Source organism: Cyclopterus lumpus, chromosome 25 (genome assembly GCF_009769545.1).
Source record: "Cyclopterus lumpus isolate fCycLum1 chromosome 25, fCycLum1.pri, whole genome shotgun sequence".
NCBI classification, from domain to species: Eukaryota; Metazoa; Chordata; class Actinopteri; order Perciformes; family Cyclopteridae; genus Cyclopterus; species Cyclopterus lumpus.
Genome location: NC_046990.1, coordinates 9144515 through 9166475, shown reverse-complemented (window position 1 = coordinate 9166475; position 21961 = coordinate 9144515). Strand labels below are relative to the sequence as shown.

Genomic DNA, 21961 nt, shown 5'->3' with positions numbered 1-21961 from the left:
AGGAGAGAAAAATACAGGGGGGGTGGGAGTGGTGAGATTGCCTTCAAATGATCCTGGCCCCATCTCCTCTAATCGGCCTTATTATGGGCCTTTTGAGATGTCACAGCCAGCAGCTCCGGGGCCGTAAAGGAGCCGAATGCTGCTGCTCAAGCACTTGAGAAAGACACACACGGAAATATATTTTGCATGAAATACCGATTAAGACGTGCGTGCCCCCTCAAAATGCAGATAAAAAAACACACTGGGAATCCCTCACATTCCCAACAACTGTCATCACGTCCACTGGTTTGGCACAGAGTCGTGAGACACCACGTGGTTGTAATAGGGAGACACCACGTGGCTCGGAGGCTGTCAAGCTGACGGCAAGAGGAAACCAAGAGGAAACCAAGAGGGACGTCAGCTGAACGTCGGCCAAGGCCGCAGGAACACCGTCACGCTCAGAGTGACACGGTCTTTGTAAAGCTGCCGGCGCAGTGACGGCTGTGGAGAGGTCAGGTAATCCGGGGTTAAGTGGCTCCATGTCCACTCAATAGGATTGGAAGGGCTCGTCGGACCTTCACCAGTCTGTGACTGAGCCACAGGTCAGCATCAAGCCATGAGGAGTATGAATAACTCTTATGTAACTCTCCGGGTATGTTACGGAGGACCTGCAATTAGGCTCCTGTTACACCCCCCCGCCCCCATGTCTTTTTATAGATAGTAAAAAGAAAAATGTCATATACATTTTCTTTTTAAATCTATTTATATTTAATGTTGTTCTACAAAACAGTATGAAATGTACACTTTTATTGATCCTCGTGGGTAAATTCTTCATTATTAAGGAGCACTGGGCTGCATTCAAGCGCCCGGGGAGCAACTGGGGGTTCAGTGTCTTGCTCAAGGACACTTCAACATGCAACTAATGGGGAGAGCTGGGATCGAACCGGCTACTCTCCCCCATGAGCTACAGCCGACCCCTATATGTCGACCTCCTATGCAGGCAAAACGTATATTGTAATAGGTGATTTTAAAAAAATATTTGAATCCTGAAGTTCTCCTCATCGTGGAGGACGCCCTATGACCTTCCCATCTGCCCTATGACCTTCCCATCTGCCTGGCAGGAAGGCCGCTCGGCCAGAGCATCTGGGGGAAGTTTGCATGAAGTAGGCCTTCTGCAAAATGTTGTGATCCACAGCAGTGCTTATACGCACCGGGGCTTATTGTTCTGGAGTAGCCAGCAGGGTACATGGTCAAATTGTGGAGTAGGTCAATAGATAAGCTCAAATAACTTTTAAATCCACATATTGAGTCACAATTAAAGAGCGTGGGAAAACTGGCGAGCAGAGAAGTTGAAGTCCTGAGTTCAAAGGCTAAATACAATAGCTGAAAAAGTCACAGATGAATGTTTTTAGCAAAAAGTCATTGCGCTATTTAAACTTTATATCAAAGTAAAGGACAAATGGTTGAAATAGCTAAAGGTTATGGCTAAATTGATGCAAAAACAAAAAGGTTAACATATCCTAAATTGATAATAGATACCCAGATAAAATGTTAAAATAGCTAAAAGTCTCCCAATGGCTAAATGGTTATTCCGAGATGGTACAACATTCGGTAGAAAAGGATAAATGGATATCACGGGGTCATTCCTATGTTCCGATTGATTGAGATATATATATATATATATATATTTTAATAATAAATAAGGTCACTGCTTCAAAACGTCTTGGTTATGCTTAGGAAAAAGATTGTGGTTTGGGTCTAAATAAGTGTGAGATGTTTCCCCAGCTCCACTTGCTGTTGTGAGACATTTTCAAAACATAGGAAACAGGGAGATTAATGACCAAGTTTCCTCACATTGTGTTCCATGTAAACAACATATTCGGAATATGATTAAAAAACAAACAAACAGGAGACTAAAGGCCTCGTGGAGCAGCTCCCCTGATGTATTGGAACACGTGCTCTCCGCGTTCAAGATAAATTAGGTGGGCTGCTTCAGGGTCCAATTTAAAACATGTCATGTGGCACTCCCCCACCTGCAAAAAAACAAACATCACATTTGCGATTCAGAGCACAGACGCGGCGGATGAGCAGCCCCTTTTTGAGAAATCCCACTCCCGGCTCATTGTGGGGGATGTAAAGCAGCAGACGTTTTCCTCCAAGGCTTTGATTCGTGTGTCGTCCCCACGCCGACTAATAGATCCTAATGTATACTTCATATTCCCCCCGACGAGCCGTCCCTCCCTGACTTCCGATGTGATGCTCTACCTGTAATTACGGCCAATAAAAATCCCTAAATCGCCACACTCGCTGTTCAGATCAGGGTCATCGCAGTTAATCACGGGCTGAGACTTGATAATGGTCCTCTGCTCATGCAGGGCAGCTAAAGTGTCAGGAGACGGGCACATTTAGTCTTCATTAGATGCAGCGAGATTTTTCAGTAAAAGGATCAAGTTGCTGTCATATTAAAAAGACAAGGTAATAATAGAGAAAATGTAATCTCTCTCTCTCCTCCATTCGGTTTGCTGCCATCTAAACTGAAAAGAGAGAGACAAGATCATTGCACAGGTGGGTTATTTTATTACATGCCATTTTCTCATCACATCCTGAAGTGTCTGTCTAAGACACGGCATCTGAAGACGGGATTACATGGTCCGGATCGGAGGATCCTACCAAGCCTACGTTGGCTGCAGGAGAAAAGCTGGAGAGTTAAACAACTAAATAATGAAAGAGATTAATGCTATTTTAGAATTCCTTATTTCTTAAAAAAAGGCACGGCACCATCTCAAAAACACACGCGTGAGAACTTCAACTGGAAAGCCAGTTTTTCCAGACAATCGCCATTCACTAGAATGGCATCAAATGATGCATTTTGAATGTGGAAAACATCCATATTTAGTCCAGCAAGAGGACAGTGTCACTGCAAAGCTGAATCAAAAATCGGCCAAAAACAATGCAAATATGGAGCAGAACAAAAACGAACATAAAAAGAGCGTAAACGTACCGCATTGGTAAACAGCTCACTTCAACTCTGAACCACAATAGACTCTTTGCCACAGTTGGTAAATGGCGGTCACATCGAGAGCTTCCACCAATTTCACGCAAGCCCTCGAGGTGATGCAGTTTGGACCCATTTTGTGCCTCCGTTTCTTTGGCAACTTTTAACTTCACATATTTATTTGGAGAAAGTCGTTTACTTTGTACTCGTCGTTTTCTCTAAAGTAAAAAGGCAGTAAAGAAAGAAAAAAAAGGGCAGAAAATGCACGAGTCATCCCCGGGGCCAGCACTTCTCTTTAGGGACCACGTTCAGTCGTGAAAAAAAAAAAAAAAAAAAATTCATTCTCTCGCTCCGTCTCATGCAAACAAAAATGCTGAGCGGCAACAAAATGTAACATTTAAAAAAAAAAAAAGTAACAGGGACATGCACACATTTGCGTCAGACCCATCCTGCACTCTGAGTCTGGAGGCGCATCACACTGATGGATGTGTCATGGGAACGCTGCCAAAAAGACGGTCTCTTTTTGTTAGCATGTAGCGGCTGCGCTCTTCAACATTAGTGTTTGTTCCAGGTCGGGGCGGCCATGGGACCTCTGGACGACCGCTCCACCACTATGAGCTCGTCGGGGTTGTCGTGCGCTTTATAATGGCACAAAAGGTCTTGGATTGCCCGCTCTTCAATCTGAAAAGACATGAAATGGAGATATTGTGGGCAATATAAACCACACTACATTTCAAGGTAAAGGAGAAACTGCTGACACTAAGCGCTTAATGATAATGAGGGTTTTACGTAACGGCAACCAGAAAGTAATGGGGGGGGGGGGCTTTAAACCAGCTCCGTGCGGGACCTGGTCTTCATTAGATACATGTCTGCCATTAGGGATTGAAAGGAGGCGCATGTCACCATACCACCCTGAAACAACGCCGCTTGGTTTTCCACTGGGATGCCACACACACACACCGTTACCTGAATGAGCGCCAGCGGTTTCTCTCGGCTCCGGATCAGCGCGGCTTCCTGCTCCTTCTCCTCCTCCACGATGGAGGCAAAGGTCACCAGGGAGGAGGGGGGAGGGCTGCTTACTGCTCCCAGCACCCAGGGCCTGAGGGGAGGCGGGTGACGGTCAAACAGAGACAGACAGAGATACAGCGCAACATTCGCATTCACAGGGTCCTTACACCCGTTTCAAAAAGGTAACTTCAAGGTCTTTTCCAGCCCCTCTCAGCCGCGGTAGGATACATCAATACAGTACTTTGCGTTTATTATTATTTTATTTCTTTATAATGTTAAATCAGATGTTTATTGTGCTGTGAAGAATCAAAATGATGTTTTGTGGCAGCACTTGAAAAACAAAAAAAAAAGGAGGTAAAAACGCATAAAAGCTGCTCGTGATTTCAAACAATCACGAGCAAAATGTGACAATTTCAGAAAAAAAAGGATGCAAAATAAGATTTGTGTCAAGGTTCTGGCCGTTTAGCACACAGCGGGTTGTTAGAGCTTCTTTTTTTTGTCAACCTGAAAACATGACGTCTCAGGCTTTGGTAGGTGAGGAGGCATGAAATGATTGATTATAGCCACTAAAAAAAAAACAAGAGATGATGTGGGGAAACAGATACAAGCCTTCATGACCAGAAAATGAGGTTACTGCTGGTCCTGGTTTACCCCCCCCCCCCCAACAATATTAATGCACTAAATGATTTGCTCCAAAAATACACTACCGTTCAAAAGTTTGGAGTCACTTAGAAATGTCCTTATTTTTCAAAGAAAAGCACTGTTTTCTTCAATGAAGATAACATTAAATTAATCAGAAATACACTCTATACATTGTTAATGTGGTAAATGACTATTCTAGGTGGAAACTAGTTTTTAATGAAATATCTACATGAATAGGAGCTTGAGAAGACATTCAGTTCAATCTGCTTTATTGGCACGGACAAGGGCAATATTGCATTATAATCATTACTTCCTCTCTGAATATTCAGATTTTTTCGACTCTGATAGTTGACAACCTGTCTTGCCTTTTCCTTTTCCAGCGGGATCCCGGACATCTATCCAACATCACATGTAAAATATGTCACACAGACAACAATCTGCAATCTGGATTCATGTGCGCTTACATTCATTTCATACTTCATAGCTGCTGGAGACAAGCTGCATCAACAGTTTCTTATAAATGTGGCCAAAAGAATTCCCAATCCCTCACTATGATGCACGTTAAAGCTATATGAAAGCATGTTAATATGGCCAAGAGAGACCTCTGAAAATATGCACAAGGCATGAGGAGGAAAAAAAAAAAAAAAAAAAAGAATCTGACAGGATCAAAAAGGCATCTCTATTAATTCTGACTTGTGGAAAAAGAAGGAAGACATGAGAATATACGAGGCTGCTGAGCCTTGAACTCGTCCGTCTCTCTCCGCTCATCCAAAAACCAAGAGGAACCTGAAACCTGCTCCCTGTTCTGTATGATCCGTTGTGACATGAGGGCTGCCCTTATCAACACTGATTAACATCACCGGCTTCACGAGTGACTCACGGAGCCGTTTAATATCAAGAAGTCTGCTCTGAAGATTACCCACGCTTCATGCCGCGGAGATACAGAAGAGGAAGCATGACGCACTTACAAACATTTTTCAAACAAAGCAAGCGTGACAAAGTTCACTCTTAAGACCCGAAAAAGACTGAAGACGGCCCAACGCGTCCACAGTTTCATTTATTTTTCTGTCTCTCACATAAACCGGCCGACATTAGAAATAAAAGGTCATCTGCCTTCAGGGACAACTGCATGTAATTGAACCAGAAATGCATATTTAAAAACCGGTGTGTGTGTCTCCTGCTGTCAAGGGGATGTTCCAATGGTCAGGGTGACTCAGTGTTTGCGGGCAGGTCAACCCGGCCGTACCGGGTCATTAAGGAGCTGTTCATCTCGCTCAGACCAGAGCGGTCACGCCTCTTAACTAGAGCGGTTCCTGTCAGTCAAGTAGTCCGGTCACAAGCTCCCCTTCCGGGAGAGTCGGTCTTAGATAAACACTTATCATTACTTCCCCTTTTGATCAGTTTCAAGATCTTTCAGTTTTCCCCATAAAATGAATTTCAGTTTTTTTCATCTGATGAGAAAAAATTAGGATATATATATATATATATATATATATATATATATATATATATATATATATATATATATATATTATTGTTATTGTTATTTTTAATTGAGGCTTAAATTAAGTAAGGTTTTGCAGTAAGTATTGGAGTACTGAGGAATGACTCTTAATGTGGTATCATGTATCTTATAATGCATGTGTGAGAGATGCTGTTTCATGAAACACCTCAAGAGTGCCACCAAGTGGAAAACAGCGGTGCACAAGTGTGTGTGTGTGTGTGTGTGTGTGTGTGTGTGTGTGTGTGTCTCTCACCCAGTGGGTCGCTCAGGCTCACTGCTCTCGGCGCATTTGAACTTGACCCTCTTGGTTGCGGAGGTGGCGGTGACAGGGGACACCTGGGCACCTTGTTGGCCCATCTGGGCTGCCGTTTGTCCCGCTCTGATCAAGCGGCTCTCCTCCTCCAGCAGCGCTCGAAAGGAGCCCGAGGAGGGCGGGGACTGGATCGCTGTTGCCCTGCAGGTCGAATCAAATGACACGGAGAAAGACAGAGCACGTATGGATTCATGATGAAAGTAGATCAAAAGATGGTAGCGCTGCATGGTACTCTTATTGTGCTGATATAAACATTATGTATGGGCGGAGGAAGCCTGGCGGAGGTCGTATAAATTACTTTCTAGCCTTAAAACCAACTGTCACACCGGCGACGGGCTCTGAACTCATCAACAGGAAGCAGGAAGTTATTTCTTGACAGCTGGACAGTGGTGGTCTTCACATTTGGTCTCACTCACCAGGCCTTCCCACTGCTTTTTGACGGGGTGACCGCGGGGGTTGGTTTGGATGCAGCGGACTCCGCAGTGAACTCCACACTGGCCTCCTTGTTGGCCATGGCCAACATCTTCCTCTGCTTCTGGGACATTTTCGTGAGAACAGGGGAGTGCTTGATGCTGGCGCTGACACTGCAGGCAGGGGAAGTAATGTGAGATTAGCTGAAGTGAATAAGGGTTACTCATGTGGCAAGTGTGCTGTTCTTCAGACTGGGCAGTGGGACAAATTGCAAATAATTATAAATAAAAGCAACAGTTCTGTACTTTTACAGCAATTAGTCATGAATTGTTTGCCATCACTGCCTCCGATTAATTAGACACTCTTAATTATTTGGTATTAAATAAGGTCAACGCGCACCTTCCAGGGCTTTTAGGAGTTGCTCCGAGGGTCTGCAGAGAGTTGGCCTCCATATCCATGATGGTCCTCAGATCCAGGACTGGGGGTGGACGTGCAGGACTGCAGGTTGTAATAACAACAGTCACACATACTACAGAGAACGCGTGGCTCTGATTTCAACACTTAATTATCAATGAGGGATGAAAGAATTCCCCCTTTTCTCCAAATGTCCTCTTCAGAAGTAAGTGGGAGGACACAATGTCCCTGTTTTAGTCAGGGTACCTTGTGTGAAATCACAAACCGGATTAGGGAGAAAAAAAACAACACTGATTTCCTCCTTTATAGTGTTTTATCCACATAATATAGTTTAAGGAGATGGAGAGAAAAAAAAAAATACGATTGTAAGAATAAAACAGTTTTCAAATCTAGGAGCATTAAGCCCATCTTACCAGGGAAGGACCTTGGGGATGGTTTGTGGAGCAGAGTTGGGGGGAGCTGGGAGGGACTCCCTCAGGGAGGTCGGGTTGCTGGGTGGCGTCTTTAGCCTCTGACTGAAAGCCTTGTCTTCCTGCAGATGATAAACAACAATTGTATCTCTCTGTTGCAACAAATGATCAAAACAAAAAGCAAATGGATCATTTAAGTGCGACTTTGTGTAGTACTTCTATAATGGACCCATAGAAGGGAGCAAAACTTGGACGGACACAGAGCTATAACATAACATGAAAAAAAAAAAAACACATCATCTGTTATTTATGCAGTTGCTGTGGTGGTCAGACGTTAACCTCGGCTTTGTCATGGAAGACGGGTGACTGCATGTCTCGGGGACTGCCCGCCCCCACGTAGCTGCCCTCCGAGTCGGATGTGAGCAGCTCTTGCAGGGACTCTGTTGAGTTAGCCCTGCCTGACTTTACCAGGCACAGGGAGACCACTGAGAGGACAGAGAGTGCGTTAGTGAAATGAGTACATACTGTATCACCCCACAACAACCTCACAGGTTCTTAAAAAGGAGCTGATGTATGTATACCTGCAGCAGGGGGACTTTGAATGATATTAGAGAGAGTGTAGCCTCCTGAGCTGTCAGAGCGTCGCCGTGGTTTCTTTTTTGCCTTCATCTTGGCCTTCTTTAACAGGATTTCTCTGGGGGGGGGGGGGATAATGTGGTACAATCATTAGTGGATCCACATTTCTGATGTTTGAAGGGGACTGCAAGGACATGCACACAGCCTGGTAAGCTGTTCTGTAACTGGGTCTCCAACTTTAGGTCTACAGTCGCAACTGAATGTGTGTTTTTTCCTGGTCCATTTACAGCGGTTCCAAAAATACTCTGCACAACAGCCCCATTAGGAAACAAACACAATGAGATACTGAACATTTACATTTGTGTACCTGCAGGAGTGATCCAGTTCTGCTTCTGGTTCGGGGCTGAATGCCGAGTCCAAATCCTCATACACACTGAGGTCTGGGGCGCCGGGATACGGAGTGATGATCCTCCTCTGCATGGCTGGGATCTGAAATGAAAAAAACAAACAACAACAAATCAGAACCTGGCCCTGTACAAAGTGACCTTAATATATGAGGATCAAGACTTGGTGCGATCATGAAACACCTGACACAACTTTAAAGCAAAGCAGATTTTATATTGGCAAGTATTACGGTACCAGAGATTGCTGCATTCAGCTGCAAGTCATACAAAAACAAAATGATAGTTCACCCCCAAATCACCTCTTTTTGTCTCGTTACGACATTTTAATGAAGCAAATGCTTCTTGTGAGATGTTTTTTTCTGAGCATAATGATCTAGAAAGCCTTCACTCTGGAAACTGGATTCAGATCTGTGACGTCCAAGAGGTCGTTTCACAGAATCGCATTTATAAAAAAATAAAATAAAAAAAAAAAAAAATCGATATTTTATCTTGAAAACAAATCCAAGTCAAACGACAAACAATGAGCAAACATTGAAGTAACGGAAAAGGATGACGCCGATTGGGATGTTTCTCGGGGTGGATGCGAGGTGACTCACCATCCTCCTGTAGGCTGCAGAAAGCTCCACGAGCACTTCATCACTAAGAATATCCAGCGCTCTGAGGAAAAGGGTCAGACGGACAAAGACAAAGAAGAAAAACATACATTTAGCTCTCTCCTGCTGGGGAAATTATTGTTAATAATTAATAACACTTTACTTCATAAATACTTGATAATCTTTAGACTAATGTATACTTTTGAAGTCGCACTGTGTTTAAGTTGTTCTACAAACAAAGTACTGAAATGCTCTGAACAGAGTCATAAAAAGATCTTTTCAAGTCCGGCTCAGGTTCTTTCTTGCGATGCTCACTTGGTCTCCAGCAGGGCGGCCATGTTGATCACTATGAACTGGAGACAGGAGAGTTTCAGCTGCTCCGCGTTGTACATGGTGGCAAACTCCAGCAGCTCTGCGCCGTTCTTCAGAGTCACTGCGGGGAGCAAAGCAAGCGGCAGTTCATTCACAGGAAATAAGTTTCAAAAGGAGCGATTTTGCCTGAAAATGGGTTTCCCCAAATTTCCACACAGTTTGCGGTCAAGGCCACAACTAAAGAAGGCGGAGCTCTGGGCCTAATGTGATCAAGCATTTCGAGAAACAGAGTAGCATAAAGGGGACAGCGGTCTGTTATTAACCCTGAAACTATTTCCCCTATTTACTATCCTGTGGGACTTTTTTTGCTGCGTCATTTCCATTCATATCTATACAACCAATGATGAAAACTAAATATATTTACTAGAGAACAGTGTAAAACTACTCTTTACTACTACTTTGCTGTTACACGTCTGCCTTCAAAATGTTCCTTAAGAAAAAGAACAAAAAGTATTAGAATCAAAATCACACTTAAAGTATCGAATGCAAACGTATACTCATTATGCAGAACTGGTAACAAATAATGTCAAATAAATTAAGTGAAGTTTAAAGTACAGTATAGATGTAGTGGGCAAGAAGTATAAAGTTACAAAAGAAATGGAAATAGTAAAGTACAACTACCACAAAATTGTACTGAAGTGCAGTACTTAAGTAGCCTAAACGTAACAAGAGCATCCATCCATCCATCCATTTTCAATACCGCTTATCCTCATTAGGGTCGCGGGGCGCTGGAGCCTATCCCAGCTGACATAGGGCGAAGGCAGGGGACACCCTGGACAGGCCGCCAGTCCATCGAGGGCACATGTAGGGACATACAACCATTCACTCTCACATTCACACCTATGGGACATTTAGAGATCAATTAACCTGCAGCATGTCTTTGGACTGTGGGAGGAAGCCGGAGAGCCCGGAGAGAACCCACGCTGCCACGGGGAGAACATGCAAACTCCACACAGAAGGACCGCTCCGACCGGGAATTGAACCCGCGGCCCTCTTGCTGTGAGGCGACAGTGCTAGCCACTACACCACCATGCAGCCCACCAAGAGCAATATACGTAATATTGTAGCCTCTTCATTTTGATCTCAAAGTGCATCACAAACTTTAATATGTACAACATGTATCATCCCCCTAGGGTGTCCAAAGTCCAGTCACTATAGTCTCTCACAGAATCCTGTGGGAGAAACTGCATCAAATTGTAATTTATGACATGAATGCAGTATTATTTCAAGATAAAAAGGACAGCGCTAAAAGGGCAAAGTAAATGACGCGATCTAGAATAGATTTTTTAAAAAAAGACAAACACAGCATACAGTTCTCGGTGATGACGACTTCGCACATCTCCTTCAGTCGTGTGATGAGCAGCTGGTCGGCCACAACCAATACGTTGCAGACAAACTCCACATTCAAAGACTCTGTCGTGCAAGAGAGAGAACAATGCGCCCTCTTAGTACTATTTTGTGAAAAAATTCTGCAACAAGTCGTAGAGGTTGTAATTTGTGGGATCGACGTAACTTGAGAAGCTACCTTTGATGGTGTGGGACTCATCCGTGTAAATATACTCTAGAATGACCTGCAGAATCGCAGCGCTGGTAGGCATCTCCAGTGCAGAGCACGAGGTGGCCTGAGGGGGCAACAGACAACATTATTTTACATGTCAATATGATTACGTCCCCAAAAAATTGAGTTGCAAGCATTGTGACCGCTGAAACGCGGGTTAATTAATAAAGCAGAAATAAAAACATGGCATACCTCAATCCAGGGGTTTCCAAGCATACTATTGAAGTATTCTGAAACAAAAAGTAAAAACATTTTCACTTTCTGTAAGTCCAAAACAGCAGACAGACATCAAAACTTAAAGTTGCTTCAACAGACACCAGGCTGTTATTTGAAGAACCCAAATATATCTTTACCAGGGATATTTAGCGTGCAAAATAACAACCGTGCACTCGCCATCAGTACAAAAAGAGTGTCGGTCCGTGTTTGGTTCGTTGACGACGGGGCAACCTTACCTAGTCTTGCACAGAGGACACTCTTGTGACATGGAAACTCTTTACCATCTTCAGATTTCAGAGTAACATCACAAAGATAGGAGCTGTACAGACAGGAAGAGAGAGAGAGAGAGGTATCAGAACATCTTTCACGTCAAATTAATTATTTGCCATCTCATCTATAGCTACAACTGTTATTGTATACACTCATAAACACACCATTTCTTCTGGTAGAACTTGGGCTTGTGGCCGGCTTTCTTGTTTATAACGTTGATCTTCCCACTTTCATATTTGACTCCATCCAGCCTGTGAAGGAATAGAGAAAGCATGAATGAGGAGACGTGACACCACGTCCATTTTTGCGTCGGGTTTTTAAGAGCACACTCCCACGTCTCTCACCGTGCAGACAAGCTTCCCAGGCCCAGTTTTTTTTGCAACACCCTGGAAGGTTTTCACTGGGTTAGCCCCTCCCTCGTTGGGCCCGACCTTGTCACCTTTGCCTCCTTTCCCCTTCTTGCCAGGCTTGGTGCACTTGCTCTTTGCATTGTCACCGTTTCCTTGGGTCGCGGGGGGAAGGGAGCGGTACACCTCGAGCGCTGAACGGCCTCTCAGGCTCAAATCCTGCAGGCTGCTGATAAGCCTCTCCCGCTCGAAGTCCTGGCCACACAGAAACAGTGGAGTCAGAGGCTCAGTTCTTCAAGGCTAACACAAATATTTCGTAAATACTCAAGCAATGGTATATATTGAAATCCTGTGTATCCTATGTCGCTGAGAGATTGGTTTTTCTTTTCCTCACCTGGTTTTGCCCCAGCGAGGCTCCAGAGACTCGCGGCCGGGCTCCGTGGACCAGCAGATCGCAGGAGTCCGTGTAGATGAAGTGCAGAGCGTATTCCAGCATGTCCGGCGTGATCTTCTCCAAAATGATTAAATCGCAGCCCACGGCATCCTCGCTCTTCCTCACTTCCACGTCAGGTTCCTCGTCCAGTTCATGCTCGGATATGAACTGCTTCCGGAAGAACTCGGACCGCATGGATAGGATGTACTTGTGGGCGGGGAAGGTGCGATCGCCGGCCTGGAGGGTCACGTCGTGGATGCCGTCCATTTCGTCGGCCTCGTCCAGAAGGCTCCGAAAGTGTTGGAAGAAGGAGGACGGAGAAATGCTGGGGATCTCGTACAAGCTGGACCAAAGACAGGGTGGACGCCATTGCAGCATGTCACTCGAATGATTACAGATGAACATTCAGAACACATACATCGAGGACACAAACAAAAAGAGTATAATCTCTGACAACTGGAGGGCAAGAAGCTTTCATGCTGCAACACCGCCTCAAATAAAGCGCCGCACTTTATCAGCAAGGAAGAGATCTAAAAATAAAGACAATTAGACCCAGCTAGAAAAGAGTAATAGTCCACTATTGTATGCAATAGACAACTGGATAAATGTGCCAACATAACATTATGTGGTAAGTCATTATTGATTCCCTGGGGAGATACTGCTTTTAAAGTCGGTCTTTGTTGCTACTTTTAAAGTCAGTCCTTTGTTGCTTCCCATCACCGGTTTAATGCTGATGAATCATAAAATAGAAGTATGTTTATGCCTCTAAATGCTCTTTACCCATTCACTATTTAGCACAAAATAACCAACTAAACAGACGTATGAACTTAATAAGCACCGTATCGAGCGAAGCATTATCTAAGCGTCAAGGGGGATGCCCTACCTCGTTTTGGGGTCGGACTGAAGCGCTCCAAAGTTTCGGCCTTTAGAGTCCATGGTGATGCTGACAGCTCTGTGGACATACGGGAGTTTCTCCAGGCGGATCCGCTCATACAGTGTCCCAGCATCTGAATGGCCACACACCTCCACATTGCCCTCTGAGATTACAAGATGCATGTGAATTAGATTTATTATTTATTTTTTTTAAACTCTATTTGTAAAACAATGTCTTCCAGACAATCCCTTTTACTTATTGTCGTTTGTCCTTTCTATTGGACACTTACTATTGCTGGGGTTTTATCCCCAATAAACTTAACACAAGTATGTTTAGGTCGCTCATTTCATCCATTAAAGCAGTTTGACGAATCTAAGATTAAGTCAATGCAAGTCCTATAAAAACTATTTAAATAGTTTGAGACAAATGCAAAACGCAGGCCGACTTTGTGATTCAATAGACCATGTTCCTAAATTCCTCACCTTTCTTCTCCCCGTACGTCCTATACTCTCCAGCCCACACGCCATTGAAGCCCTCCCCCTCCTGAGTCACAAACATCATGCCATTCTTGCCGAGAGCGATGTCCGACATGAAAACCTGACGCCCGTACGCCCACCGGCACTGTCTCACAGAGCTGCAAGAGGACCGCCAGCAAAACACCTGACGGGAGGACAGAAATGGAGGAGGGAGCAAATGTAAGGAAAGTTACAGACGAGTCTTAGTCACCATTTTTATCTACAGGACCCCGTATAGACTCGCCTGCTTCGATATTGTATAACTGTCCAACTACAAATAGTTAGATAACAACAGGGGAAGTAAAAATAGCAGTGTTATACATTCTGCTTCAGTTCCTAAATGTTAGAACAGCAAGAGAAGTGAGATTTAAGTAAAGTTGTATCGTCTCATGATAGAATTCAGGCCAATGCATTAAGTGATGCTTCTCTGTGACTGTGGCTCAGTGGTAGAGCACATCGTCTTTCAAATCGGTCCGCGGCTCCGCTAGTCCATGTCGATGTGTTCTTGGACAAGACACTTAACCCCCAAATTGTTGGCTGTTCCGGCAGTGTATGGAACACATTATTAAATAGTTATGATTGGCAGGTGGCAATCTTGCATGGTAGCCCCTGCCATCAGCGTGTGAATGATGGCATGTAAAGCACTTTGAGTGGTTGGAAGACTACAAGACTCCATTTACCCCATGTGCATAACAGAGTGAAAAGCAATGAATGTAACTCTTCCTAAATGCATGCACGTACCCTTCCAGCTTCATCCAATGCCAAGATGGCCAGCTTTTCCCCTCCTCCCTCGTTTAGGATCTGTGGAATCACACGGTGGTCCAGACTCCCCCCGCTGACCAGAACCTTCTTGATGTTCAGCTGCCTGAAAAAAACAAAGTAGGAAATAAAGAACACATTATAATATACTTAATTAATCTTAATGAAGGTCTACGCTCATTTGAACACCTGCATTCAAGCGGATCCAATGTTGTGTTATTGCTCTTTAGCACACAGACACACTTTCCAAGAAAGAGATATTTGCAGCACTAGACTACGCAAATCAAATAACGAGGTAACGTAACAGATTCCAGTTTAGAGGATGATTAGAATACCGGGGAGGTGATGCAGAGCGTCTCTGGTGGCTTGAAAATGCTGCACATATCAATTAGAAGCACTGGATAATAAAGAGAGTACGGCCTTTGAATATTTACAGAGATTACATCCTTACATTTGCCAGACAAAATGCAGTTTGGAATGAAGTCTGGACTTAAACGAGAAATTGACCCACTACTTCTGCAATGGGATGCTGGATATTAGAGAGAGGCTGCTCAGAATCGATGAAATATGCGTGTTTAGCAATTTAGCCGGTGGTGGATGAGGCAATCTTCAGATTATGGATCAGTTTATTGCTCCGATTACATTTAGAAAATGCTGCTATACATCTAAAAACATAATAATAAATTGAGGTCATGCTGATGTTGTGTGATGCAACAGAGTGACTGTTACAAGTCTTTTAATTAAATGGAATCCTAATGGCCAATTGAGTGTTTCTTATTTTTGCAGTGTAAATTCTGCTGCCCTGTTCACTTCACCTCGAAGCCATTTTCTTGCACTGGTAGTCAGCCAACAAGTAGACGTCGCCCTTCTCCGTCACGACCACCGTTGCTCCATCACTAGCTGCCGCCATCGCGATGGTGACATCCTTGTGGTGCAGAGCAGACACCTGCCGGGGGGCTGTCACGCACTTTTCTCCATTAGGATCCAGCAAGTAACCTGGATAACACACAGTAGAGTACGTCAACATGTCAACTTGTCCATATATAGCATGTGTGTGTGTGTGTGTGTTTAATATGTGCTTTTACTTATAAAATACAAATAGAAAAATTCTCATTCTACCATGTCAACCACATCGTTCGTCATGCTAGCATGCTAAAAATACTAGCTTCAGCTTTCCTTTTTTAAGTTTTTTTTTTCTGTGGCGAGTTTACACTTAAGTGTAACAAAGGCTGTGGGACTTGCTTTTATCTGCTCAGATTTAGCATTGCAACTGTTCAGACCCATTTAGTATCTGAGAAGCAGTGCCATTTTCTCTCATTACACCGGCTACAGCTGATTACGACGAGACTTACCCAGCTGGCCTCCGTTGAGTCCCATTGTGTAGACGGCCTCCCTGGTCCACAGCACTGTGTGGAACCTTCCTGCTGCAACTCCAATCACTGTCCTGCCTTTCAGCGTCTTGGAGAACACCTGCATACACAGCACATCATCGTGACGTTGAAAAAATAGCATACAGAAATTAAGAGAGTGTCTAAACTCAGTAGCAAAGATAATTATCAACGTACTGGTTGTAGAAAATACAAAATCAGTCTCAAAAGAAAACTTGCAAACATAAAGCAGAGCAGATTGAAGAAACCCCCCCGCACAGTCATGTATTTCGTTCACCAAAACAACCAAAATCTCATTTGGCACATAATAACGCGCTTGTTACACTACAAAACGTCATCGGCCCCTTTCCATCTTGCTCCCTCTCCACCCTGCTACCTCTTACCTGTTTAGGGACGTGGGCGGAGGCAGGAGGAGGAGCCAGACCAAGCTGGTGGAAGGTGTTGAGGCCAAAAGTGTAAACGTAGCCTTCTTCAGTCAGCACCACTGTGTGGTCTTTAGCTGCCGCCACCTGGGAGCAGTGGTGGGACATCAGGCCCTCCACCATGCGAGGAACCTATGGAGAAGAGTGCAAAGGAGAAGCTAAGGATTCAAAGTTAGTCTCAGCCACAGGCATCTAACCATGGGGACAACAAAAACCCTATCTGTTCTGAAACAGTCCGTGTTTCCAGTACGAGAATGTGGTAAAGTAGGAGCTGGACAACATGACGAGCTGAAACCGATTGACATTTAAAAACAGGCTTTTTTAAAGCCATGACGCATTAGCAAATAGCCTAAACTTAACATTCCTTAAAAAGAAAGTCCCTTTCTTCAGGTCAACAACTCATGGTATCATTTAATTATCGCAAAAAAGAAATTACATACAAAACAAAATGTATGGTTAAGGAGCATAAAGCGCTGATCACGAATGTATATCGTATGAGATGTTTGTCGATTTTTTTCTAAATATAGGGTGAGGGGTTAGCACACTTGAATAATGCCCTATAACAAGCTTCACCAGATAAGTCTGTTCATCTCCATGGCCAAGCCGTCCTCCCAGTCCATGCCCACAGGTGAAGACCCGGCCTTTCTGGGACAGGAACACAGAGTGGAACTTGCACAGGACCACCTGAAGGGAGAAGGAGTAAAACATGTTTCGGCCTCTTTTTGTCAGTATTTGTCAACATATTCTAATCTAGAGAAGAAAAGAAAAACAGATTCTGAAGTGTTTGCTGATAAAAGGATCTTGTCATAATGTTGACCTCATAGAAGAGGCTGCGGTGCATCTCTTTCCATGTCCCTGAGCCAAGCCCTCTTGTAGTGACAGGTAAAACACTAAGCCGATAAAGGCCGGGGCAAGTGGAAAAACAAACATCATTACTAATACATTGCTACCCTCAAGCTTTCAATAGGGCACAGGGATGTTTCCCAAAGTATCACATTAATGTGGACATTGGCACACATGCATACACACCAGTGTAGTTCATTTAATTAAAAACATGTCATTGTGGAATTAATATTTAACCTCTGGCACCTGTCGGGTTGGGCTAGGAAGACAAAGACCAAATGCAGTGGCACTGGGTCATTGTGTGGTCATGAAATCAGATCTATCCATCCCCCACTAGGCTTTATGAAATTACTCTGCATGACGAGTCCTATATGTCAGAAAGGGAAAAAAATCCCTTAAAACATGGGGTTTCTTCTGTTAATACCAAAAATAAAAAAGGGATATGAAGCCCAGATTAATCATTTCTTAACAAATACACAATCGCCATTCAAAACACAAAGACTGACAACACATCTAACACTTATCTACTATAACTAGCATATGGTGTGTACGCTACGCACACCACTGGGGGTGGTTGCACTGGTGCCAGCAGCTATATTAATCACACTAAGAGGATCCACACAACAAATGCATGAAATTGTAGTCGGGCTGGCACAGTCTGGCAGCGTGGTTTAACGAAGCACAGACCGGCTTTAAGTCCCAAATGAATACCAATCAGTCCACGGCCGACACACCAACTATGCCCTCTATTTGACTCAGTCAAACAGCTTTACTGATAGTACTTGTTTTTGTTCTGATGCCATGGCTGAATAACCACTAACTTCATTGATTTATGAAACGTAAACTGTAACACTCAAGCAAGGTTTCACAGGAAGAAAGTATGAATCATCTTTGGAGGAAACCCTTTTTCTTTTTTTTTTACTCTGAAGTTAACGTTGTGTAATATCAGACTCTGGGGACGGGGTGTTTTGTTGGTTTACCCAGGTGGTGAGCCTTATCTGCAGTACCCATGTGCATTGGCTTTTAAAAAAAAAAAATGGATTTAACACATGTTGGCACAGAGTTGAAGCAAGAGGCCATTACTGGTGTGATACGTGTGCCTGGGGTTTTTAGAGTACGGAAGCCCCACGCTGTAAGAAAACACTTTCTTTACTCCATGGAGAGCCAGCACAACAACAGTGTGTTGTTAGCCTACCTGCTTGATGTAAACCCCAGTCCTGGCGAACACATCCACAAGCTCAGGGTGGTGTCGGCTCTCCTGATTACCATGCCCGAGACTGAAATTAGTATTGTTTCCCCATGTGTATACTTCAGTTGGGTCTGTAATGAGGGAGGAATACAAAATTACACGCACAACCACAGCACAGCCTCCACATGAAGCTTGATTTCACCACTGGTCTTTGCTGCAATTAAAAATGACAAGGCCCATTTGTATGACAATATTTCATCAAGGCAAGTCAAAGTGTTTCATACAAGACATAAAAGTCATTAGGAAAATGAATAAACTGCTGTATAAAGAGACACATAGAATTTAAAAAGCTGAAGTTAAAATAAGCCGAGATACATAGATCAAACGGAGGGACATCATCTTCTATCGAATGAGAGTACACATCATTACGGCAAGAAAGACATGTGATGTAGCACAGGGAGAGTTAAGTCCCAAGCATGTATGAGTGTGAAATACATCATTAAAACAGAATAAGTCACCATGATGCTAAAAACAACCTGGTGACTCTAGACAAAAACAAAACTGGATCCATAGTTTCACCACCAATGTCGTATTAATGCAAGACAACGGCAACAATATATCTCGATATCCCGACTCAACTTAAGTGCTTCAGTCATCAGTTTTTCTTACCAGTGTTTTTGAACACAACATGTGTTGGTCTATCCTTCATTGTAAGGTCCAGGACAGAGAGACCCTCCTTGTCATGTGTGGAGAGAAGTCCTCCATGCTGAAACAATGTCAAGAGCCACAAAGCATTCAATGTTAGTACAACATGGTTTGTACTTTCCATATTGTTGCATTTGGTAAATGGGGACGCTTTGAAAAACTTGACATCCTTCTTTTTCTTTTTTGTTAAAGCCATACCTTGACCAGCGATATGAGACAGTGGATATGTCCATAGAAAGCGCTGCGATGTACAGCGGTCCAGCCGGACTCCTTATCCTTCCCCATTAGATCAGCATTCTTGCTCTCCAGCAGCCACTCCAGTAGGGTCTTCTTTCCCAGCGAGGATGCCAGGTGCAGGGCTGTGCGACCAAAGGCATCCCTCAAGGTGGTTGCATTGTGGCAGTGCGAGGTCAAGAACGCCCGCAGTCGACCCTCAGAGCCGCCCGTCAATGCCGCTACCACCTCGTCTGCATGCTGCTGCGAGCGGCATTTTGGGGTGCAGTCCGGCAGTGCTGGAGTCATCCTGACCTCCTCCTAATCTTCACAGTGAACCCTCCTCCCTTTTGTATCTCAAAGTCCCTCCCTGCGGCAGCCCACCACCCGCGAATAAAAACTCAAAAGCTAAACTACGCAATGTAACAAATCCAAAACACGGTCGCTAATATCGTGTACCATAACAGAGCTGCCCTTCAAGAAGAAAAAGTGCATCAACAAAAAAAAATGTGTGTCAACAAAAGGTTGAGATGGTTTGGAGTGCTAGAAATGTGCTTGTGTTGAGGTTCCACCGCACCCTAGCACCACAGAGCCTTTCTGTGACTTGTTTCAGTCCACCATCTCAACCAAGAATTTAACACAAACTAAGGTGCTTGCAACATACAATGGCATCAAGAATTCAATAAATACAAAACCCCTTGTGTGTTTTATACAAAATTGTGCATTTCAATGTTAGCAAAAATAGTTATTTTCCTCTAAATAATTTACAAAAAGGCAAAGATTTCCACGACCCTCCGACCTCCTCGTAACAGCAGTCCAATCACCAAACTTGAGGGGAAAGGCCCCCTTTCCCCCCAAAATTCTCACTTTCCTTTTCAAAACTCCATAATTGTAGAGTGCACCTGAGAGAAGGACAGGGGGGGGGGGAGGGATTTGAGAGGAGTCAGTGGTGAAAAAAAAAAAAAAACGAGGGCCTACATTCACACTTTGTGTACAAAATGCAAGTATAGCTGTGTAGGATGCAGAAGTGAGACGAGATCCAAAAGTGCAAAGGTCAGAGCAGATTCGCTGAGTTGACACTATTGACATGGCTGTGCAAATAAGATGAAGGCGAATATAAACGTTGCATGTGGTAATGTTTACGTGAAGATAGAGGGGGGGTGTCTCATTGTTGACTACACAGCAATATTATGGAACAGGCTGAGTTATCTGAATGCCATTAGCTTGTTAATATCCATGTTCCCTCAACCACGCATTTGGTTTCTGCGTCATGTAACTGGGGCGTTGAAGCCACTGCGAGCCAATTTCTTACGAAGAACAAGATAACCCGCACACATTGCACACATGTGACTAACCAGCTAGCTTGCAGGCTGTGCAGAGCTGCCAGCTAACTACTTTACCAGAGCATTAGCCGGTACTGCCCAAGCTGGATAACGTTACACGCCATAATGTGCTACGCATTTTCAAATGTGACAGCAGACAAGACGCCTGCTGTAAGCAACGATAACGATAGTTTGTCAGCTGTGTTGTTAGCTAACGTCCTACCGGCTAAGCTAGCTAGCTAGCTGACTGACACATCACCGAAAGCTAGCGTTAGCGAGCTGTTATGCAAATTAGCGTTGTTTCATGTCTTACCTTCCGTTAGATAATGAAGAAAGAGGACATGGAGAAAGTTAATTCAACGACGTACATCCACTGTGTCATTACTACGAACAGGAGACGCTGGGCTATTTTCTCTAGTGGTAATTTGAATCATTTGACAGGACGCCTGAAACCCAGCAGGTTAGTTTAAAAAAAAAAAAAAAAACCTTCGCTACTGTCGAGGCTTCTGATTGGCCAGGGCGTGTACATCCCAGTATTCTATTGGTTGACTTTTGGGGGTTTGTTCGTCAGACTGTGCTGTTGCTGTCTCTCTGATGTCATAGGCAATTTTTATTATTATTTGAGGGTTATCATTATGAACATAATTAGAAAGTTAAGAAAAATATTAGAAAGCAACATGAAAATATAACTTGGACGTTTATTTTTTTAATTGATATTAATTTGATATTTTGAGCACGTTATACCTACAGTTGCATGAAAGGTGGACGTATGCAAATATTGTAGATCCTCCTCTAGAACATCATGTCACAACGGTTTCATCCTCAACAGATATATTTCAGGTGGAGTATCACTTTCAGCCTCATTTCAGGTTTCATGCAATTACTCAGATGATTGTCCCAGTGACCGGGGCTAAGCATAGGACAGACTCAAAGGAGGGCAACACTAGGGTTACACTGAGATCTGGGTCTTCCACATATTGATGAGCACGCCCTCCCTCCCTCACCATGCATGACCACATCCACAGCTTCTTCTCAGTGCAATCCTGCATAGTCCAGCAGTCTAACGACAACGAGGCTGCCACCCAAGTTCATGTCTCAAAAGACCATTTAAAGAGATACAATAATTTGAGAAATTGCATTGTTTTCTGAAATAATGTAAGGTTATTGAACCCTTGATGTTATAAAATGTTGCACTTTTTTTTTCCTTCATTATTCTTTGGTTGAGGAATTATTTGCAGCTGCTGAAAAAGCACTTTTGTATAATGGATTGAGAATAAAATATAAAT

At 43.8% G+C, this 21961-nt stretch overlaps 1 protein-coding gene across 1 annotated transcript; it reads right to left on the bottom strand.

The window, feature by feature from the left end:
* Nucleotides 1–2533: 2533 nt before the first annotated feature.
* ibtk (inhibitor of Bruton agammaglobulinemia tyrosine kinase) lies at nt 2534–21148 on the bottom strand. The gene is given in 30 exon segments (XM_034528522.1): nt 2534–3655; nt 3941–4073; nt 6382–6582; nt 6858–7025; nt 7252–7350; nt 7680–7798; nt 8016–8161; nt 8258–8370; nt 8620–8741; nt 9253–9313; nt 9565–9682; nt 10933–11034; nt 11147–11243; nt 11372–11409; nt 11632–11714; nt 11830–11916; nt 12010–12041; nt 12043–12267; nt 12407–12788; nt 13329–13482; nt 13802–13979; nt 14576–14699; nt 15409–15589; nt 15946–16063; nt 16365–16535; nt 16977–17087; nt 18442–18566; nt 19105–19201; nt 19339–20255; nt 20989–21148. Coding segments are annotated over 29 exon segments (4035 nt in total). The 5' UTR covers nt 19663–20255; nt 20989–21148; the 3' UTR covers nt 2534–3529.
* Between the last annotated feature and the right edge of the window lie 813 nt (nt 21149–21961).